The 18,184-nt window shown below is 44.7% G+C and overlaps 2 protein-coding genes and 1 long non-coding RNA gene across 5 annotated transcripts in view; 1 reads left to right on the forward strand and 2 right to left on the reverse strand.

Annotated features, from left to right (window-relative positions):
* The window catches only part of LOC121540609 (DENN domain-containing protein 2A-like), a 67,649-nt gene extending 65,647 nt beyond the window's left edge, over positions 1-2,002 (reverse strand). For all 3 annotated transcript variants that reach the window (XR_006657475.1, XR_005995519.2, XM_041849612.2), the window contains exon 1: positions 1,633-2,002. The gene's annotated coding sequence lies outside the window, so the exon portion shown is untranslated. The remainder of the gene's footprint in view (positions 1-1,632) is intronic.
* A 2,401-nt stretch (positions 2,003-4,403) lies between these two features.
* LOC121540612 lies at positions 4,404-5,422 on the reverse strand. The gene is made up of 3 exons (XR_005995520.1): positions 5,352-5,422; positions 4,590-4,649; positions 4,404-4,494 (listed from the first exon to the last, which is right to left on the reverse strand). It is a non-coding gene; the product is annotated as an uncharacterized LOC121540612 (long non-coding RNA).
* Positions 5,423-5,647: 225 nt separating this feature from the next.
* On the forward strand, positions 5,648-18,016 carry LOC121540611 (uncharacterized aarF domain-containing protein kinase 2). The gene is made up of 7 exons (XM_041849620.1): positions 5,648-6,535; positions 14,770-14,916; positions 15,029-15,157; positions 16,061-16,156; positions 16,305-16,559; positions 16,734-16,916; positions 17,067-18,016. The coding sequence occupies exons 1-7, from the start codon at positions 5,648-5,650 to the stop codon at positions 17,205-17,207; spliced, it is 1,839 nt and encodes a 612-aa protein (XP_041705554.1). The 3' UTR covers positions 17,208-18,016.
* The last annotated feature ends 168 nt before the right edge of the window (positions 18,017-18,184 follow it).

The following is an 18,184-nucleotide window of genomic DNA, read 5'->3' on the forward strand; positions in this document are numbered from 1 at the left end:
ATGGTTCTGTATAATGGACTTGGTGCAGCAGAATGATTTTCAGAGCAGACCGTAATGGAATATTGCTCAAATGAACAGAGGTCTGAAGTATCTTCAGATATGCCAGGGAATATGCTAGGGAACATGTATGCCAAACATAAACCATTAATTTCAAAGTTTAACAAACCATAAAAGTACTCCTTGTGCATAGAGATGTAACAATTTACACTGAACAATTTATAAAAACACATTTACTGTAATAACTGTGACCACGGTTTGTGACTACTATGATTTCCCATTGTAGCCAATTCAATTGCAGAAATTCCGTTACCGATTTCTTGGAAATTCTGTTACCAATTTGGAAACAGAATTTTGAGTTTTAATTCATGAACAAAAGTGATAAAAACAATATAACAATTGATAGATTTTCCATTACTTGTTACACCTCTGTGAACTTTCATTATCCTCCATCATGAAGGAGAGAAATGTGAAAATGTCTTAAGGATATGTGGGATTTTGGTAATGGAACTTACAGAAGGCAGAACAAATTATCCTAAACTAAATAGAAGTGTTGATATTAGTTGGCAGGGGTTTTTACTTCCACATGATTGTGTTTTGATATATTTCTAATACCTTTTAAGACTTTTTCTGGAAGATGTTTTCTGTTTGACAAGAAATCAAAGCCCTTGCTTATTCTTAATTTTTAGGATGGAATATTGTATTTTTTGTTTTATATATGCCTTAATTAAAAAAAAATGTAGACAGCTTTCATTTCAAACCCAATTTGACATGCTCATATGAACTTCACATGTTGGTGCTCAAGGGGCCTTTTACATGGAAATTACCGCTATCAGAATACTGTACAAACATATACAAAAGCACATGTGCAAACACACAAGCTCACATGCACGCATTGCCCACAGTCACACACACACACACGCACACCCACACACATTTGCATTGACCCTCTTTTTATTTGCACTGACTCTCTTGCACACTCACTGGACTCTACCCACACACTCACACATACTACACTGACACTCCAACACACACATACTGTATACAAGCACACTCACACACACACAACATACGCTCACACACACACATGCATATTGGCGCTACACACACACACACACACACACACACACACACACACACACACACACACACACACAACAGAAACACACACACAGACACACACACACACTTCACATGCTGTACGCTGCTGCTACTCTGTTTATTATCTATCCTGATTGCCTAGTCACTTTTACCCCTACGTACATGTAAATAATATTACCTCAATTACCTCGTACCCCCAGCACATAGATCCAGTACCGGTACTCCTTGTATACAGTATAGTATTGTTATTTTATTCTGTTACTATTCCCATTTTTATTTTGTGCACATTTTTCTGACTTGATTTGACTTGTAAGCATACAACCGACACAATTATACTATACCTGTGTGGAGTCCAAAATATACAAAACAGTCAAACCTACAATAAATACACATTAAATATGCATGTTACTGTTTCAGTCCCACAGTAAAAAAAAAAGATTAAACTGAGATTCACAGAAAGTACAAAACAAAATCCCCCTCAAACCAAAACACATACACTTAACACACACTGTTTAAAGGCTTATTTTGCCATACCTTTCTCAGCTGGATGAGCCCTGTAGAAGTGCTCTTGCAGTGGTTTCTCATTTTGTGAAATCTGACACTGGATAAGGCAGCATCCACTTGCATGATTTCCTTTAGATCAAAATGGCCTTTTTCCCCTTTCTCCTTCGGTGTTACACCCCTACCCCTGCCTCTGAGTTGCTCTCTCACTTAGCATAGCCCCTTGCCTCTTCTTCCCAAGCAGCCAAAGAGCTTCTCCAAGTTTCTCCACAAACTTGTTTGAAAAAGGACTAGGCAGTCCCTCCCCTTTCAGCCTTCAGGCTTAAATGTTTTCAGTTATTCTCTCTTTTGCCTTCTCTCTCTCTCAAACACACACTCACTCTGACTATCTTCTCTTTCAATGATGTTGCCTCTCTCTCTCTCTTTCTCAAACTTTTGCCACCCCTCCTCTCATGACCCCCTCTCTCCCTCCCTATATTACCTCCCTCCCTCCTCCTCCTCTTCATTTCCATCATCAGCTAAGCTCAGCCCATACCCCCAACCCCCCCACCGCTGAACTAATCTGCAGCTGGCTGGGAGAATGGAGCCCTGGTTTCCGGGGAAACGGAGTGTCCTGCTCAAAAGAGGAATGGAGCAGGAAGGGGCAAAGCTGAGAATAACTGAAAACATAAATAAGGGCCTCCTCCGGGAGACAATTAAAAGCTCTGAAGGGCCTCTCTTCCTCTCTCTGAGGGGACAGTGGGGGCCTGGCTTTCCTGCCCTCCATTGACTTTATCTCTGATAGTAGCTTTTATTTACTGACCAGTGACCAGTCCACAAACTACCCAATAGAACCACAGCAGCAACATGTGTTTAATGCAATGTGTTTTGATAGCTACAGATGGCCCATTGTACCTCTGCCCTTACATATTGTTTATTTTTTATATAACCTTTATTTAACTAGGCAAGTCAGTTAAGAACAAATTCTTATTTACAATGACGGCCTACCAAAAGGCAAAAGGCCTCCTGCAGGGACGGGGGCTGGGATTTAAAAAATAAATATATATAAATATAGGACCAAACACACATCACAACAAGAGAGATAACACAACACTACATAAAGAGAGACCTAAGACAACAACATGGCATGGCAGCAACACACGACAACACAGCAAGGTAGCAACCCAACATGAAAACAACATGGTAGCAACACAACATGGCAGCAGCACAACATGGTAGCAGCACAAGACATTGTACAAACATTATTGGGCACAGACAGCAGCACAAAGGGCAAGAAGGTAGAGACAACAATACATCACGCGAAGCAGCCACAACTGTCAGTAAGAGTGTCCATGATTGAGTCTTTGAATAAAGAGATGGAGATAAAACTGTCCAGTTTGAGTGTTAACATGGGATGGCAATGTTTTGGTTGATTTCAAGTAATTCAGTAATTATTGGTGAATGAATGGTTTTAAAGATAGTTTATAGTTACCTCACTAGATGACTGACATGTCAGACTCCCACTGTCTCAGAAAAAAAAGAGAGACAGATAGAGTGAAAATATAAGTTAGATGTGAGTCTGACATTTTGATGACAACTGAGGTTAACAAAGGCATAGGAGTGTATTTTATCATATCAGTAAAACATAACTACTTGTTTGGTTCAGTGGAGGCTGCTGAGGGGAAGACAGCTCACAATAATGGCTGGAATGGAGTCAATGGAATGAAATCAAACACATCAAAGACGTGGTTTCCATGTGGTTGATCAAATCAAATCAAATCAAATGTTATTGGTCACATGCGCCGAATACAACAGGTGCAGACATTACAGTGAAATGCTTACTTACAGCCCTTAACCAACAGTGCATTTATTTTAAACAAAAAAAGTAAGAATAAAACAACAACAAAAAAAGTGTTGAGAAAAAAGGAGCAGAAGTAAAATAAAGTGACAGTAGGGAGGCTATATATACAGTAAAATAAAGTGACAGTAGGGAGGCTATATATACAGGGGGGTACCGTTGCAGAGTCAATGTGCGGGGGCACCGGCTAGTTGAGGTAGTTGAGGTAATATGTACATGTGGGTAGAGTTAAAGTGACTATGCATAAATACTTAACAGAGTAGCAGCAGCGTAAAAGGATGGGGTGGGGGGCAGTGCAAATAGTCCGGGTAGCCATGATTAGCTGTTCAGGAGTCTTATGGCTTGGGGGTAGAAGCTGTTGAGAAGTCTTTTGGACCTAGACTTGGCACTCCGGTACCGCTTGCCGTGCGGTAGCAGAGAGAACAGTCTATGACTAGGGTGGCTGGAGTCTTTGACAATTTTGAGGGCCTTCCTCTGACACCGCCTGGTATAGAGGTCCTGAATGGCAGGGAGCTTTGCCCCAGTGATGTACTGGGCCGTACGCACTACCCTCTGTAGTGCCTTGCGGTCAGAGGCCAAGCAGTTGCCATACCAGGCGGTGATGCAACCAGTCAGGATGCTCTCGATACCATTCCATTCACTCCATTCCGTCCTCCCCTCAGCAGCCTCCACTGGTGGGGTTATAGTCTCTCTGGGTTCTCAATGAGAGAGTTCAATGAGTTGAACTAGACTACCTTACCCTTTCCTAGGCTACCCATAAATATCAGTGACTCCAACATGGCATAGAACCAGAGGAGCAATCTCTGTGACCTGCAGGGCCAAGGTCTGACCTCTCCCTTTGAAGTGCAGGAGAGATTTGAAAAGCCTGTATTTCCCCATCAATGGCTGGGGGGACAGGGTAGGGGCAATAACATCTGTTTGGCGTTTCTCCTACCTTTTGTATGGCTAGATCTCCTTCCTCTGTCCCCTCTACTCTACAGCTGGGAGGTGGAGGCCCTCTGTCCAGAGACACACACCATGACTGGGAACGATACTCTCAGTTTTTGATAGATGAAGCCCTATCGATGACATTTACAATTAAATAATTTATCTAATGAAAATGCAAACACTTGGACAGCTATTCTAAGTACGGAAACCATTGTCTGTATCTCACCTTCTCCTGTGTCTCCCTCTTTTGGACACCCCAACATCTGCACAGTGAATGTGTGAATTCCTGCAGAAAACATATATATTTTATCAAACTAAGCTTAATGTATTGAAATAACTTAATAATGTCGGGAGCATATTACTTCACGAGGATTTTCCCCCCAACCCATTACATTATTATATGGATGTGGCTGTTGTTTTTTTATTAGGTGCCTATCGCTTTAAGACGTCGGCATCTGGGGTGTAATCATTACGCCAAATAGTTGCAGAACCTGCAACGAAAACTAGCGTTTCTATTGGACAGATTCGGGTCAGTCCCTCCCTGTTTGCTGAATATATTTAATAGAAACGCTAGTTTTTGTTGCAAAATGAAACGTTTTGCAACTGTTTGGAGTAATGATTACACCCTTGTAAAGTGACGTAAACACCCGGAAGTTGCAGGTTATTTCGCAATGACGTTTTCAATGAAAATACATGCTAGTTGAGGTTGACGTCTTCTATTGAATGATTGGAAAATATATTTGCTAGTGTTGAGCGTGCTGCATGTATGATGAAGCAAGGACATGCCGGTTTGATTCGTCACGTACTCATTTTGAGGTAATATGTGTTTACATGGCAATAGACTAGTCATATTATTAGCTAGCTAACGTAGCTAAGCAAGCCACTGTATCACAGTTCAGCTACATAACCTAGGCTTAACGACTGTAGACCCTTAAATGAATGTCAAAATATACATTGCAGTCCTTTGATACTAACTAGTTGAACTTACTTGGAATTCTTCTTGATTTGCAGTGGGACATGTTTTCAAAGAGGACATGGGTGGGCAATGTTCGTCCTCAGCTATGACGCATCTGTGGAATTGTAAGCACGCAGTTCTAAGGGGCAATGATTGGAAGCCAATCATCAATATCTGTCAGCAATTGAAGCCATAATGTGGATAACTTCCAAACAGTAATAGCTATGTTTAGTCATTATTGTGAAAACTTGTGGACAATGTTTTATCTATAATTTTAGACTTATTTTTCAAATCTTTTTAAATTGAGTGTTAGAGATATTATCATAGCTATGGCTGCATTGAGTGCCAGAAGCTTCCTCTTAAACCTAAGGTACACCGTCCATAGAGTTGGAAGTTCTGTAAGAGTCCGACTCATACCTAGCACCAGAACATGTCTTGTCAAAAGAGGCCAGATTTTAACCCAGATGCCAAAAGTCACCCTTCTGTGCTGGGGAGCAGTGAATGCCACATCCTGTGTGGCAAGATGCCAACAGGCCTCCCTGGCACCCCAGACTACAGACAGGAAGTCTGTAGCCAAAGTCCAGGTGCACAAGCTGGTGTTCTTCCTGCGCCTCAGCCTGCGCGCCCTGGTGTTACTCCTGAAGTTCGGCCCACTCCTGTTGCTCTATCCCCTGACTGTCATCTCCTCTTACTGGGCCTCTCGCTGGCTGGATGCCCTGCTGTGGGTCACTGAGACCTCTGGTCCTGCCTTTATTAAGCTGGGCCAGTGGGCCAGCACTCGCAGGGACATCCTCTCCCAGGACTTCTGCGAACGTTTCTCCAGGCTGCACGTGCGTGTGCGTCCCCACTGCTGGGCCCACACCAAGCAGTGTCTGCGCCGGGCATTCGGGGAGGGCTGGAGGAGGCTGTTTGTGTTTGAGGGCAGGGAGCCCGTGGGGTCAGGATGCGTGGCTCAGGTGTACAGGGGATGGGCCAGGGTGGACAGCGTGGAGGACCCAGCCTTCCAGGCCCTGGTGGAGGAGATGGAGAGAGAGGATATGCTGGAGGCCTGGGAGATCCTGGGACTAAACGGGGTCCTGGGGACTCTTAGGGGGCTGTGGAAGGGGAAAGAGGATGAGGAGGATGAGGGACATCATGAAACCAGGGAGAGGAGCTACACAGATGCCCCTAATGTGGACGGTACAGAGAAAGAGCATCTGATTCCTGTAGCTATTAAGGTGGGTATCAGTCAATATGAGGGAAAACATTTTTTGAGGGAGGACCCTCCAGAATAAGCTGGTCTGTGGCTTATTGACAACTACAGTGAGGGAAAAAAGTATTTGATCCCCTGCTGATTTTGTACATTTGCCCACTGACAAAGAAATGATCAGTCTATAATTTTAATGGTAGGTTTATTTGAACAGTGAGAGACAGAATAACAACAAAAAAATCCAGAAAAATGCATGTAAAAATTTTTATAAATTGATTTGCATTTTAATGAGGGAAATAAGTATTTGACCGCTCTGCAAAACATGACTTAGTACTTGGTGGCAAAACCCTTGTTGGCAATCACAGAGGTCAGACGTTTCTTGTAGTTGGCCACCAGGTTTGCACACATCTCAGGAGGGATTTTGTCCCACTCCTCTTTGCAGATCTTCTCCAAGTCATTAAGGTTTCGAGGCTGACGTTTGGCAACTCGAACCTTCAGCTCCCTCCACAGATTTTCTATGGGATTAAGGTCTGGAGACTGGCTAGGCCACTCCAGGACCTTAATGTGCTTCTTCTTGAGCCACTCCTTTGTTGCCTTGGCCGTGTGTTTTGGGTCATTGTCATTCTGGAATACCCATCCACGACCCATTTTCAATGCCCTGGCTGAGGGAAGGAGGTTCTCACCCAAGATTTGACGGTACATGGCCCCGTCCATCGTCCCTTTGATGCGGTGAAGTTGTCCTGTTCCCTAAGCAGAAAAACACCCCCAAAGCATAATGTTTCCACCTCCATGTTTGACGGTGGGGATGGTGTTCTTGGGGTCATAGGCAGCATTCCTCCTCCTCCAAACACGGCGAGTTGAGTTGATGCCAAAGAGCTCCATTTTGGTCTCATCTGACCACAACACTTTCACCCAGTTCTCCTCTGAATCATTCAGATGTTCATTGGCAAACTTCAGACGGGCATGTATATGTCCTTCTTGAGCAGGGGGACCTTGCGGGCGCTGCAGGATTTCAGTCCTTCACGGCGTAGTGCGTTACCAATTGTTTTCTTGGTGACTATGGTCCCAGCTGCCTTGAGATCATTGACAATATCCTCCTGTGTAGTTTTGGGCTGATTCCTCACCGTTCTCATGATCATTGCAACTCCACGAGGTGAGATCTTGCATGGAGCCCCAGGCCGAGGGAGATTGACAGTTATTTTGTGTTTCTTCCATTTGCGAATAATCGCACCAACTGTTGTCCACTTCTCACCAAGCTGCTTGGCGATGGTCTTGTAGCCCATTCCAGCCTTGTGTAGGTCTACAAGCTTGTCCCTGACATCCTAGGAGAGCTCTTTGGTCTTGGCCATGGTGGAGGGTTTGGAATCTGATTGATTGATTGATGGCTTCTGTTTCCCTCATTAAAATGCAAATCAATTTATAACATTTTTGACATGCGTTTTTCTGGATTTTTTTGTTGTTATTCTGTCTCTCACTGTTCAAATAAACGTACCATTAAAATTATAGACTGATCATTTCTTTGTCATTGGGCAAACGTACAAAATCAGCAGGGGATCAAATATTTTTTTCCCCTCACTGTATATCCTATTAGAGAGATGAGGCAACCTCCAAAGTGTTCCAAACAGAGGACGTTATTGACATAATGCGAATGGGAATGTACATAGATAACTGACAGCACAAGTAGAGCAACAAGGCTATTAACAAAGGAAGGACTGTATGAAAATGTATACAGTGCATTCAGAAGTATGCAGACCCCTTGACTTTTTCCACATTTTGTTATGTTACAGCCTTATTCTAAAATGGATTAAATTGTTTTTTTCCCCCTTATCAATCTACACACAGTACCCCATAATGACAAAGCAAAAACAGGTTTTTAGAAATGTTTCCAAATGTATATAAAAAAAAAACCGGAAATGACATTTACATAAATATTCAGACCCTTTACTCAGTACCTTGTTGAAGCACCTTTGGCAGAGATTACAGCCTTGCGTCTTCTTGGGTATGACGCTACATGCTTGGCACACCTGTATTTGGGGAGTTTCTCCCATTGTTCTCTGCAGATCCTCTCAAGCTCTGTCAGGTTGGATGGGGAGTGTCGCTGCACAGCTATTTTCAGATCTCTCCAGAGATTTTCGATCGTGTTCAAGTCCGGGCTCTGGATGGCCCACTCAAGGACATTCAGAGACTTGTCCCGAAGCCACTCCTGCGTTGTCTTGGCTGTGTGCTTAGGGTAGTTGTCCTGTTGGAAGATGAACCTTTGCTCCAGTCTGAGGTCCTGAGCGCTCTGGAGCAGGTTTTCATCAAGGATCTCTCTGTACTTCATCCATTCATTTTTCCCTCGATCCTGACTAGTCTCCCAGTCCCTGCCGCTGAAAAACATCCGCACAGCATGATGCTGCCACCGCCATGCTTCACCGTAGGGATGGTGCCAGGTTTCCTCCAGACATGACACTTGGCATTCAGGCCAAAGAGTTCAATCTTGGTTTCATCAGACCAGAGAATCTTGTTTCTCATGGTCTGAGAGTCGTTTAGGTGCCTTTTGGCAAACACCAAGCGGGCTGTCATGTGCTTCCGTCTGGCCACTCTACCATAAAGGCCTGATTGGTAGAGTGCTGCAGAGAGGGTTGTCCTTCTGAAAGGTTGTCCCATCTCCACAGAGGAACGCTGGAGCTCCGTCGGAGTGACCATTGGGTTCTTGGTCACCTCCCTGACCATGGCACTTGGTCACCTCCCCCGATTGCTCAGTTTGGCCAGGCGGCCAGCTCTAGGAAGAGTCTTGGTGGTTCCAAACTTTTTCCATTTAAGAATGAGGGAGGCCACTGTGTTCTTGGGGACCTTCAATGCTGCAGAAATGTTTTGGTACCCTTCCTCAGATCTGTGCCTCGACACAATCCTGTCTCTGAGCTCTACGGACAATTCCTTCGACCTCATGGCTTGGTTTTTGCTCTGACATTCACTGTCAACTGTGGGACCTTTATATAGACAGGAGTGTGCATTTCCAAATGTCCAATCAATTGAATTTACCAAAGGTGGACTCCAATCAAGTTGTAGAAACATCTCAAGAATGATCAATGGAAACAGGATGCACTGGAGCTCAATTTCAAGTATCATAGCAAAGGGTCTGAATACTTAAGTAAATATATTTTAATTATTTTTAATTAGCAAAACATTTTTTTTTAAAACAGTTTTCGCTTTGTCATTATGGGGTATTGTGTGTAAATGTAATACATTTTAGAATAAGGCTGTAATGTGACAATGTGGAAAAAGTCAAGGGGTCTGAATTCTTTCCAAATGCACTGTATGCTCCATGCACATATTACAATAGAGCTATACACAAAGGCAGCATACAAAAATAGTGTTGAGGAGAGACTGACTGCATCACTTCTTTATTTTTAAATATATTTTTACCCCCTTCTCCCCCATTTCGTTATATCCAACTACAATCTTGTCTCATCGTTGCAACTCCCCAACGGGCCGGGCTCGGGAGAGGCGAAGGTCGAGTCATGCGTCCTCCCGAAACATGACCCGCCAAACCACGCTTCTTAACACCTGCCCTGTTAACCCGGAAGCCAGCTGCACCAATGTGTCGGAGGAAACACTGTTCAACTGACGACCTTACAGCCCAACACCGTGCAGGACGTTTGGCATTTGCCAGAGAACACCAAGATTGGCAAATTCGCCACTGGCGCCCTGTGCTCTTCACAGATGAAAGCAGGTTCACACTGAGCACATGTGACAGACGTGACAGAGTCTGGAGTCGCCGTGGAGAACGTTCTGCTGCCTGCAACATCCTCCAGCATGACCGGTTTGGCGCTGGGTCAGTCATGATGTGGCATTTCTTTGGGGGGCCGCACAGCCCTCCATGTGCTCGCCAGAGGTAGCCTGACTGCCGTTAGGTACCGAGATGAGATCCTCAGACCCCTTGTGAGACCATATGCTGGTGCGGTTGGCCCTGGGTTCCTCCTAATGCAAGACAATGCTAGACCTCATGTGGCTGGAGTGTGTCAGCAGTTCCTGCAAGAGGAAGGCATTGATGCTATGGACTGGCCCGCCCGTTCCCCAGAGCTGAATCCAATTGAGCACATCTGGGACATCATGTCTCGCTCCATCCACCAACGCCACGTTGCACCAGACTGTCCAGGAGTTGGCGGATGCTTTAGTCCAGGTCTGGGAGGAGATCCCTCAGGAGACCATCCGCCACCTCATCAGGAGCATGCCCAGGCATTGTAGGGAGGTCATACAGGCACGTGGAGGCCACACACACTACTGAGCCTCATTTTCACTTGTTTTAAGGTCATTACATCAAAGTTGGATCAGCCTGTAGTGTGGTTTTCCACTTTAATTTTGAGGGTGACTCCAAATCCAGACCTCCATGGGTTGATACATTTGATTTCCATTGATAATTTTTGTGTGATTTTGTTGTCAGCACATTCAACTATGTAAAGAAAAAGTATTTAATAAGATTATTTCATTCATTCAGATCTAGGATGTGTTATTTTAGTGTTCCCTTTATTTTTTTGAGCAGTGTAATTTAAAGGGCCAATTTGGATGCAATCAATTAGCTTAATTGGAGGCTGGCATGCTAGTTGGCTATGGCCTCATAGGATTCGGTGCCCTGGATGGTTTTCACGGAAGAATACTGTACCAAGTTAGCTAGCTGAATAAACTAAGTTAGTCTATTCCTAGAAAACATTGAACTGCTGTAGTTTACAACAATTATAATTTCTAAAGTGGAAGTTGGGAGAGTTATATTTGAGTGTTTCATTGAAACGTAAGTGAGGGAGGCCCCGCTCTCTCGCTTTCCCAGATGTTTAGTTCATTTCATTCCGATCTGTAGCCATTTTCTGTAGCCTGTCAACTATGTGTCTGTCTATCCCTGTTCTCTCCTCTCCGCACAGGCTATACAAACGCCTCACACCGTGTGGCTGCTGCCACTCTAACCTGGTGGTCCCTGCGCGCACGACCCACGTGATGTTCCAGGTCTCCGGCAGCCTCTGGAACTGCCGTTCTGCGGCCAACAAGGCAGAGTTCATCTCAGCCTATGCTACCCTCCAGTCCCTCGACTTCTTGGCGCTGACGGAAACATGGATTACCACAGAAACACTGCTACTCCTACTGCTCTCTCCTCGTCTGACCATGTGTTCTCGCATACCCCGAGAGCATCTGGTCAGCGGGGTGGTAGCACAGGAATCCTCATCTCTCCCAAGTGGACATTCTCTCTTTCTCCCCTGACCCATCTGTCTACCTCCTCATTTGAATTCCATGCTGTCACAGTCACTAGCCCTTTCAAGCTTAACATCCTTATCATTTATCGCCCTCCAGGTTCCCTTGGAGAGTTCATCAATGAGCTTGATGCCTTGATAAGTTCCTTTGCTGAGGATGGCTCACCCCTCACAGTTCTGGGTGACTTTAACCGGCAGACATATCAGTGTGGATGACGGATCACCACCTCAAGCTGAACCTCGGCAAGACGGAGCTGCTCTTCCTCCCGGGGAAGGACTGCCCGTTCCATGATCCCGCCATCACGGTCCTCCTCCCAGAGTGCAAAGAGCCTTGGCGTGACCCTGGACAACACCCTGTCGTTCTCCGCAAACATCAAGGCGGTGACCCGATCCTGTAGGTTCATGCTCTACAACATTCGAAAAGAATGACCCTGCCTTACACAGGAAGAGGCACAGGTCCTAATCCAGGCACTTGTCATCTCCCGTCTGGATTACTGCAACTCGCTGTTGGCTGGGCTCCCTGCTTGTGCCATTAAACCCCTACAACTCATCCAGAACGCCGCAGCCCATCTGGTGTTCAACCTTCCCAAGTTCTCTCACGTCACCCCGCTCCTCCGCACACTCCACTGGCTTCCAGTTGAAGCTCGCATCTGCTACAAGACCATGGTGCTTGCCTACGGAGCTGTGAGGGGAACGGCACCTCCGTACCTTCAGGCTCTGATCAGTCCCTACACTCAAACAAGGGCATTGCGTTCATCCACCTCTGGCCTGCTGGCCCCCCTACCTCTGCGGAAGCACAGTACCCGCTCAGCCCAGTCAAAACTGTTCGCTGCTCTGGCACCCCAATGTTGGAACAAGCTCCCTCACGACACCAGGAAAGCGGAGTCACTCACCATCTTCCGGAGACACTTGAAACCCCACCTCTTTAAGGAATACCTGGGATAGGATAAAGTAATGCTTCTACCCCCCCTTACTCCGCCCCAAAGAGAGAAAAATAATATATATATATATATAATTTTAAAGTAGTTGTCCCACTGGCTATCATAAGGTGAATGCACCAATTTGTAAGTCGCTCTGGATAAGAGCGTCTGCTAAATGACAAATGTAAATGTTATTTCTCAGAGATCAAATTACATAAAGAAAACAATTTCAGCACAATCTGAGATGGGGGGTGTCATGGCATGCTGAATTGACATGGAATGACTCTAGGGCCAGAGGTGTGAAGGGCCAGTTTACTACCCATAGCCTAGGCTCTAGAGGGGGAGGGGAGCCTACTGCAAGAGTTAGAGTTTGTGTCCCTGAGAGAGGGCTGTGAGAATGAGATGGTGTGCTAAGAGTCACCGGCAGGGAATTCGTAAAATGTTTTGAGGTGCCAAGAACTGCATATCTGTACTCAAATTGACTTATTACAGTGGGGGAAAAAAGTATTTAGTCAGCCACCAATTGTGCAAGTTCTCCCACTTAAAAAGATGAGAGAGGCCTGTAATTTTCATCATAGGTACACGTCAACTATGACAGACAAAATTAGAAGAAAAAAAATCAAGAAAATCCCATTGTAGGATTTTTAATGAATTTATTTGCAAATATGGTGGAAAATAAGTATTTGGTCAATAACAAAAGTTTCTCAATACTTTGTTATATACCCTTTGTTGGCAATGACACAGGTCAAACGTTTTCTGTAAGTCTTCACAAGGTTTTCACACACTGTTGCTGGTATTTTGGCCCATTCCTCCATGCAGATCTCCTCTAGAGCAGTGATGTTTTGGGGCTGTCGCTGGGCAACACAGACTTTCAACTCCCTCCAAAGATTTTCTATGGGGTTGAGATCTGGAGACTGGCTAGGCCACTCCAGGACCATGAAATGCTTCTTACGAAGCCACTCCTTCATTGCCCGGGCGGTGTGTTTGGGATCATTGTCATGCTGAAAGACCCAGCCACGTTTCATCTTCAATGCCCTTGCTGATGGAAGGAGGTTTTCACTCAAAATCTCACGATACATGGCCCCATTCATTCTTTCCTTTCGTCCTGGTCCCTTTGCAGAAAAACAGCCCCAAAGCATGATGTTTCCATCCCCATGCTTCACAGTAGGTATGGTGTTCTTTGGATGCAAACACGACGAGTTGAGTTTTTACCAAAAAGTTATATTTTGGTTTCATCTGACCATATGACATTCTCCCAATCCTCTTCTGGATCATCCAAATGCACTCTAGCAAACTTCAGACGGGCCTGGACATGTACTGGCTAAAGCAGGGGGACACGTCTGGCACTGCAGGATTTGAGTCCCTGGCGACGTAGTGTGTTACTGATGGTAGGCTTTGTTACTTTGGTCCCAGCTCTCTGCAGGTCATTCACTAGGTCCCCCCGTGTGGTTCTGGGATTTTTGCTCACCGTTCTTGTGATCATTTTGACCCCACGGGGTGAGATCTTGCGTGGAGCCCCAGATCGAGGGAGATTATCAGTGGTCTTGTATGTCTTCCATTTCCTAATAATTGCTCCCACAGTTGATTTATTCAAACCAAGCTGCTTACCTATTGCAGATTCAGTCTTCCCAGCCTGGTGCAGGTCTACAATTTTGTTTCTGGTTCCTTTGACAGCTCTTTGGTCTTGGCCATAGTGGAGTTTGGAGTGTGACTGTTTGAGGTTGTGGACAGGTGTCTTTTATACTGATAACAAGTTCAAACAGGTGCCATTAATACAGGTAACGAGTGGAGGACAGAGGAGCCTCTTAAAGAAGAAGTTACAGGTCTGTGAGAGCCAGAAATCTTGCTTGTTTGTAGGTGACCAAATATTTATTTTCCACCATAATTTGCAAATAAATTCATAAAAAATCCTACAATGTGATTTTCTGGATTTTATTTTCTCAATTTGTCTGTCATAGTTGACGTGTACCTATGATGAAAATTACAGGCCTCTCATCTTTTTAAGTGGGAGAACTTGCACAATTGGTGGCTGACTAAATATGTTTTTCCCCCACTGTATATATGGGACATGATTTTGTTAGGAAACATGTAATAAATGCCCTCCTCTTCTCTCTTTCCAGGTGCTTCATCCAGGGATCAGGAGACGGGTAGAGATTGACCTGCTACTGATGAGGGCAGGCAGCTGGCTCATCAACTGTCTGCCTGGATTCAAATGGCTCAGCCTGCCTGAGATAGTGGAGGAGTTTGAGAAGCTAATGACCAAACAGGTAGCCAACTCCAGTACACACTGTATTCAGTGCCAATTGAATAGCTGTAGGTTTTAACAATTTCAAGTGCAGTTTTTAGTTGTAATGGATTGAATCTGCTGTTTTATTGCAGATTGACCTGCGGTTTGAAGCCAATAACATCGAAAGGTTCCGGGAGAATTTCAAGGATGTTGATTTTGTCAAGTTCCCAACTCCTCTTCGACCATTTGTCACCAGGTCCATTTTAGTGGAAACCTTTGAGGTAAGTTGAGACGGCACCTTCACCACGATGCCAAATACGAATAGAGGAAAGTAATGACATAACACCAGTAAAAAAATCAATGGTAGAGGTTGAATAATAGTGATGTGCAGTTCGAACGATTCGTTCTTGTTGAACAGCTCTTTACTGAGTCGAGAGTCATGATTCGTTTTTATGAGTGACTTGTTCATTTTAGTCGTTTGTTTGGCCTGCTGGCCACAATGAGTCCTGCAGCAGGACTAATACACGCTCCTCTGGCTCAGCGGCTCCACACCATGTGCTTTGACCAACAACTGTCTATCATATGTGCGCTTAGGAAAATGTATCATGCTGCAGGCATCATAGAGAATGAAGACATACCTACAATTGATTGTTGATCACATGGTGCTAGAATGAATGTAATTAATTGATTATGGAATGTTATGATGGACACCGCTTTGTAGAACCAAAACATACACAGTCTCTGCTCAACCAACAAACTTGAACTCGAGAACGAATCATTTGGGGGGCTGTTGCAGTTTGCCAAATGATATTGTGCTTATCACCCTCACGGCAGTCAAGCAATTGCATTCCGCCAAGAGTCATTCACAATCTAGTGAAGTTGCGGCCGCAACTATACCTCGTTTCAAAGGAATCAATAAATAATCTTATTTGTATGCCTAGCAAGCACAAATGTAAATTGTTTAAAGCACACTTTTACAAGTCTCAGTCACAAATTAATTAAATGACAGCTCCAATAAGCCCCCTATGGTGAACGAGTTTTCAAGTTTTCTTTGGAGTTTTCAGTTCATCGTTTGCCGTAGGGGGTCCTGCGTGCTTTGGGCATTACTGAATGAAATGAACGAAATTAGTCGAAAGAGACAACTCCCCATCGCTATTGAATAAGTGACCTGTTAACTGTTTCAGGAGAGTGAGCCCATCTCCAACTACCTGAGCCCTGAGGTCCCTCTAAAGGTGAAACAGAGAATTGCCAGGATGGGAGTGGACATTCTTCTCAAGATGGTGAGAGGGCCTAAGCATGTTCCTCTTTGTGACCTCTGCAACTGGAAATACATATTTGAAACCCTTCATATACCTTCTTCTTTCTTAACATTGAATGAAGATGACCAGCTCCTTATCCTCCTATGTGTATTTGTGTGCCTTTGTCTAGGTGTTTGTGGATAACTTTGTGCATGGGGACCTGCACCCGGGTAACATCCTGGTCCAACGTAGCAGGGGTGGAGGGGACAACGACCCCCAGGGAAGGGCCACCCTGACGGACCTGTGCGACACGGTGGTGGTAAGCATGAGGCCGGCCCCGGCCCCTTTGCAGCTGGTGCTGCTGGACGCTGGCATCGTGTCACAGCTCAGCGATAGAGACCTTAGGAACTTCAGAGCCGTGTTCACCGCCGTGGTGCTACGACAGGTGAGAGACGCACGCACACACCACACACAAACATTAATTTAGAACTTCTCCTAGAAGCTCCAGAGGAGGCCAAAGAGGGGTTTATGAGGCTTCTCACTTGCCTGAGTATTGCGATGGAGGATGGGGTATCCAATGATGTCATGAGCTTCTAACACCCATAGCTGTTGTGTTTAGGGGGAACAGGTGGCCGAGCTGATCCTGAACCATGCCAGGGCCAACGAGTGCCAGGACGTGCCTCGGTTCAAGAAGGAGATGGCAGAGCTGGTGGACCATGCCCTCAGCAACACTCTCTCACTAGGCAAGGTCCAAGTGGCTGATTTGCTATCCAGAGTCTTCGGATTGCTCATCACCCACAAGGTAAATAAAACCAGTCCTGGAGTGAGAAAGTCTAGTTTCAAAACCACCAACCTTTTCTGTAATATCAATAGTTATGGCTAGATATTTCTCACATTGTGAGTTTGTTACCAAGACTGCTGTTGACTTGTGGTTTGTTTGCCCCTCAATCAGGTGAAGTTGGAGAGTAACTTTGCATCCATTGTGTTTGCCATCATGGTGCTGGAGGGGCTGGGGAGGTCTCTGGACCCCAACTTGGACATACTGGAGCTGGCCAAGCCTTTGCTGCTCAAGAACGCTGCCTCCCTCCTCTGACCCTGACTCCCCTCACACCACCTGCATATCACTACATCTGAGCAACACAGACATGGGCAGTGTTTGACAGCATCACCGACTGAGAACACTGACTTATCTACAAATCATAATTATTTAGGATGCAAGGTGATTTGTTGATCAGTCAGCAGAATTGATGATCTCAAACACAGCCATGGATACCTCATTTAGGGCCAAGAGTATTTCCCTGACATTGTTAGGGCCCAGAGTATTTCCTGGTCACGTGGTCTGTAAAAAATCCTGGCCCTCCGCCTGTTACATTAGTGACTGACTGAATATACCTTGTAGAGTGTACCTTTACCTGTGAAATGTGAATCATTGCTTGGTTAAGGTGTCCAAACATCTCAATAACTATCCTGGTATACTCCTATGTAAGTGGTATGCCTTGCACACGATCTCCTTACCTTACATGCTGGTCAGATGAACTGCAAGTCATCATTTATACGTGAATACCCATGTGATTTCCTTGTGTTTTAATAAAAAATGACAACGTTGTGCTTACACTTTGTAAGCACTGCAGACTATTTTCCATTTAATAAAATGGTGAGTTTTAACATCTGAATTAGTGACAATCCTTAGTATATCGTTTTATACTATTCTAGCAATCTCAGGGTATTGTTAGGATAGTGTTTTAGCATGCAACTAGAATAATGCAATGTAATGTGTTTTAGAATCATGTCTGATGGCTAGGCAAAATGTTCCTTTTAGTGTGTATTAGAATGTCATTTAGCAGACGCTCTTATCCAGAGCGACTTACAAATAGGTGCATTCACCTTATAGCCAGTGGGATCACCACTTTACAATGTTTTTATTTTATTAATTTTTTTGGGTTTAGGTTGGGGTAAGGGGGGGTAGAAGGATTACATAATAAGGTATGTCAAGTCAACTGACCTCACCATTATGTATGATAACACTACATTGCCATTTTTAAGTCTTTTTACACTTGCTAGTGAAATATT

This window comes from Coregonus clupeaformis, chromosome 26, assembly GCF_020615455.1.
Source record: "Coregonus clupeaformis isolate EN_2021a chromosome 26, ASM2061545v1, whole genome shotgun sequence".
Classification (NCBI taxonomy): Eukaryota; Metazoa; Chordata; class Actinopteri; order Salmoniformes; family Salmonidae; genus Coregonus; species Coregonus clupeaformis.